Below are 4,389 nucleotides of genomic sequence, written 5' to 3'. Positions count from 1 at the left end.
AGCAGGGCAGCTCCAGGTCTTGGGCCCGTGCGCTGCGGACCCGGAGGGAGGGAGGGAGGGAGGGAGGTCTGGAGGCCGCAAGGGGCGGGCCCGGGGAGCGACCTAACCGCCGGCTGGTCTTAGCCAACACTCCGGGCCGGTGACTGGTCTCAGAGCGCCTCCTGGTGGCCGAGCGCGGGATTCCATGCAGGACAACCCGGGACTGGGAGCACCTGGGTGTGCGCACGAAATTGGGTGGACTGAGCTAGACCTAAATCAGCTGTTTGAGGGAGGATCGCCCTCCTGAGGAGAACATGAGGGATTGGTGGATGTCAAGGCCGTGGAATGCCAGAGCCCTGGCTTATTTTGTCAACCCTTGCCCATTTTAGAAATGAGAAATGAGGCCGGGGCAGAAAATATGGTTTGTGGGGGCCCATCCAGCCCGTGAGCTTTGCCTCTGTGCCGCCTCTCCATATCAGGGTCTAGCTCAAATCGCACCCACTCCAGGAAGCCTTCCCTGACCAACAATGACGAACCCACTTTATGTCCCATCAGATACTTTACACCAGGGGTCCTCAAACTACGGCCCGCGGGCCACATGCAAATACAAGTATTGTATTTGTTCCCATTTTGTTTTTTTACTTCAAAATAAGATATGTGCAGTGTGCATAGGAATTTGTTCATAGTTTTTTTAAAACTATAGTCCGGCCCTCCAACGGTCTGAGGGACAGAGAACTGGCCCCCTGTTTAAAAAGTTTGAGGACCCCTGCTTTACACACTTGTCTCATTTGCTACATTCTGCCAATATTTATTAAGTGCCCCCCACTGCCTACCAGACACTCTGCCAGTTACAACGGTGGCAAAGAGAGACCAGGCACCTGCCCTTGTGTTGTGCAGTCTGATGAAGGATTTGCTACATTCTGCCAATATTTATTAAGTGCCCCCCCCCACTGCCTACCAGACACTCTGCCAGTCACAACGGTGGCAGAGAGAGACCAGGCACCTGCCCTTGTGTTGCGCACAGTCTGATGAAGTAGGTAGAAGCTCATCTGAAAGCCATGCAAATGAATGTACAACCACCCACGGGGAGAAGGACCATGACTAAGTATAACAAGGAACCTGGTCTGGTGGGAGAGGCAAGGGGGGAAGGCTTCCCTGAGGAAATCATGTTTGTGTAGCAGCCATCAAAGAACAAGAGGATGGAATCTGGAGAGGGCAGGTGGGGAGTACTGGGGAAGCAGGAGGAGGAGATATGCAAAGGCCCTGGGGCAGAGCAGTGTGAGTCAAGGCTGAGGATCTGCAGGAGGCCAGCCTGGCAAGAGTTCAGAGCACAGGGAAGAGAGGCAGTAGATGAGATTGAGGTTTGGGGGAGGGGAGGGCCCAAGTCTTTGAGGGACTCCTGTGCCAGGAGAGGGAATTTTGTTGTTGATGAGAGCAGAAGAAAGCTGTTGAAGGGCTTGGTCAGGGGAGTGACCCTGCGTTTTGGAAAGCTCCCTCTGACTCCCCAATGAATGGCCTGGAAAGGGGCAAGAGCAGCAGCAGGAGTGGTTAGGAGGCCAGAGCCGGACCAGAGGAGACTGTGGAGGTCTGCACCAGGTGGGGGTGGAGGCAGAAGGGGATGTCAGTACAGGGAGAGGCTTCGGTGGGGGTTCATGAGGTCAATTCTGAACATGCTGGCTTGAGGAGCCCTTGAGACATACATGCAGACATGACAAGGCTCTGGAATGCAGAGGAGAGGTGGGTGGGCGAGAGGAATCTGGGTGCTCAGCGTGGAGACAGTGCGGGCACAGGAGAGATCAGGCAGACTGTAGTGAGTGGAGGGAAGCAGGCTCGGGCCTGGCTGGGGGACTCAGGAGTGCATCCATGAAAGACAAGAGGGGAAATGGCCACAATGTCAAGGGCAAACCAGGACAGGGTGGCACCCCAGAGGCAGTGGGACAGAGAGTTGCAAGGGGAGGGGGTCCATGTGGTCAGACTCCAGAGAAGCCAACTGGGATGGGACACGGAAAGGTCCGCTGGCTTTAGCAACATGGCCATTGGCGGGCTTGGCAGATGCTATACCAGTGAGGTGAGGGTAACAGCAGAGGCTGGTAGAGTGGGGTGAGGGGGCAGGGGAAAGGCAGGGGACGCAGAGCGTATGGACATGATGTGAGAGGAAAGATACTTTCGAGACGGGTGAGGCTAATTGTGACCAATACCAAGGAGAAGGATTCGGTTTAGAGAAGGCAGTTGATGAAATGGAGGAGAGGCGTCTCTGAGACGCTGAAATGACACCAGGGTTGGCACGCCGGAGAGTCTGGTGGCTGCTCCCTGGGAGACATGAGGGCAGGGTCAGAGAACAGGAAGCCTGCCGTGAATGTGGAGGAATCCGGGGTGACAACCACCTCCAGAGTGTGACCATTGGTGAGGGTTGCTGAGGTGTCATGGAAATGCAAGGTCATCCTCTCGGACAATAGAGTCACCTGGGATTTAGCAAGACCTGGGTGAGTAGAAGACTGTGAGCCAAGACTGAAGCATGGCAAGAATGAGGTGGAACACAGCCCTTGGGGTGGTGGCGGGAGGAGGCAGGGACAGCCCAGTGGTTCCCAGCCTTCAAGGAAGGAAGGAGGGGTCTTACAGGAGGAAGATGGTCTGGAAGCAGCTGTGGGGAGCGAGGGTACCAACCTCTTCTTCATGGGAATCAAAGCAGCACCCCTTGGGGGAGAGGGTCAGGGAAGCAGTGTTCCCGCGACAGCCAATTTAAAAGAGCCCGAGTAGGGGAGGGGTGAAGGGCGGGCGGTCAGTGACCAAGGATGGAGACCACCTGTGTGGGGGGCAGAAGACAGATGGGGGCTGGATTCGCACTGCCTGCAAACCAGGAATGAGGGGGGTGGCAGGTTAATCCTCCTGGTTAGCCTCTGCGGAGGGTGCACCCCAGGCCAAATGGACAGTGGCCTGGGAGGAGCCGCAGAGCCACCTCAGAAGGAAGGAACTCTTGTTCCCATTTGACAAGGAAACGGAGGCAGAGTCAGAGAGAGGTTAAGTAATTTACTCAAGGCCAGGGAGCATAACCACTTATTACTAAGTGATTATATTATTATTATTAATTACTGTGTGCAAATCTTGGAGCAGAGTTTGAACTCTTGTCAGTCTGACTCCTAAGTAGGTGCTCTTGTCCATCCTGCCTTTCACAGCCAAGGTGGGACTCCCTGCAAAACAAAAAGCGGCTCCTTTCCCCACCCCAGCCTTAGGAAGGACAGCAGCACTGTGTGTCTCCCGAAACCCCAACTTTGGTGTTTCTGGCCTATGAAAGGCTACTGTCTCCCTGCACCCCAAAGCGGGTGGGGCTGGCAGCCTGCAGGGCCAGACCCTGAGCACTAAGGATGCATCAGTGTCTGGTGGCCCAGTGGTTGCAGAGCATTGAGTAGAAAAGGAGGGATGGTGACCAGGGTGCTCCCAGGATAAGGTAACAGCCCCCCCTTGGTTTCCCAGATCCCACATAAGCCTTCAGGCCCCCTCTGCGTGGCTGAGATGGGGTTTACTGCCAGCCTGGGGGCTCCTGTACCTGGCTCGCCTGCCCCTCTGAGTTCTGAGCTCCGGGAGGCTTTGGGCTTAGGGATGCTTAGTCGTTTCTCCACAGTCAAGCCCAGCACTTGGTTCACGACAGTCCGTCAATATTTGCCGATTAAGCCTGCTGTGCAGCCGGGGACCTCCAAGCCAGTGGAGCCAAACTGTCTGACGCCAAGTCCCGGCCCCACTCTGGGCTAGCTTGGTGACTTTGAGCCTCAGTCTCCTCCTCTATCAAATGGGTTTTGCACTTGGTTTAATGCTCTGCTGTCCTCATTTTGACCTTCTTAACCCAATTTCGGAGCAAGGGGCCCCGCATTTTCATTTTGGGTTGGGCCCTGCAAATAACGTAGCTAGTCCTGAATGGGAGTCATGTTACCTACTTCAGAGGGCGGTTGCGAGAATTAAAGCAAGTAATCTGCCTAAAGTGCTTAGCACGTGAGTGCGTAATAAATGGGTTCCTCGCTATTCCATCAACCCAACGCCCATGTGTGACAAATGAATGGAAATGATCACATGAGCGAGGGCTCAGGGAGCATCTGGGAGCCACAGTGCCAGGCGGAGGGGGCTGTGCGGGGAGGGGAGCGATTGCCACAGCAGCCGGCGATTCGCGGTGTGGTCCAGACCCGCCGCCACGTCCCGCAAAGAGTCCACTTGGTGAGAGCGAGACCCTGGGTTCCAGTCTTTATTGCGGGGACGTGGCCTCGGCCGCGAGCAGTCCAGTGGTCCGTCTCTAGCTCCAGGGCCTCCCAAGCATCTGGGTCGCTGTCGGGGCTTCCCCAGCGGATCCTAGCCTCGCCCCAAAGTCTGGGGAGCAGGTGGGCGCGGTCCGGGGCGGGGGCGGGGGCGGGGCCTCGGCCGGAG

The 4,389-nt window shown here is 56.3% G+C and overlaps 1 protein-coding gene across 1 annotated transcript in view; it reads right to left on the bottom strand.

The window, feature by feature from the left end:
• Window positions 1-4,037: 4,037 nt before the first annotated feature.
• EPN3 (epsin 3) overlaps window positions 4,038-4,389 on the bottom strand; it is a 10,042-nt gene continuing 9,690 nt past the window's right edge. The window contains exon 11 of the mRNA XM_014541141.1: window positions 4,038-4,332. Coding sequence (XP_014396627.1) covers window positions 4,038-4,332 — 295 coding nt within the window. The remainder of the gene's footprint in view (window positions 4,333-4,389) is intronic.

The sequence above is a fragment of the Myotis brandtii genome, unplaced genomic scaffold (assembly GCF_000412655.1).
Source record: "Myotis brandtii unplaced genomic scaffold, ASM41265v1 scaffold265, whole genome shotgun sequence".
NCBI classification, from domain to species: domain Eukaryota; kingdom Metazoa; phylum Chordata; class Mammalia; order Chiroptera; family Vespertilionidae; genus Myotis; species Myotis brandtii.
The sequence above is the reverse complement of the archived record's forward strand: the minus strand, read 5'-3'. Positions and strand labels throughout refer to the sequence as shown.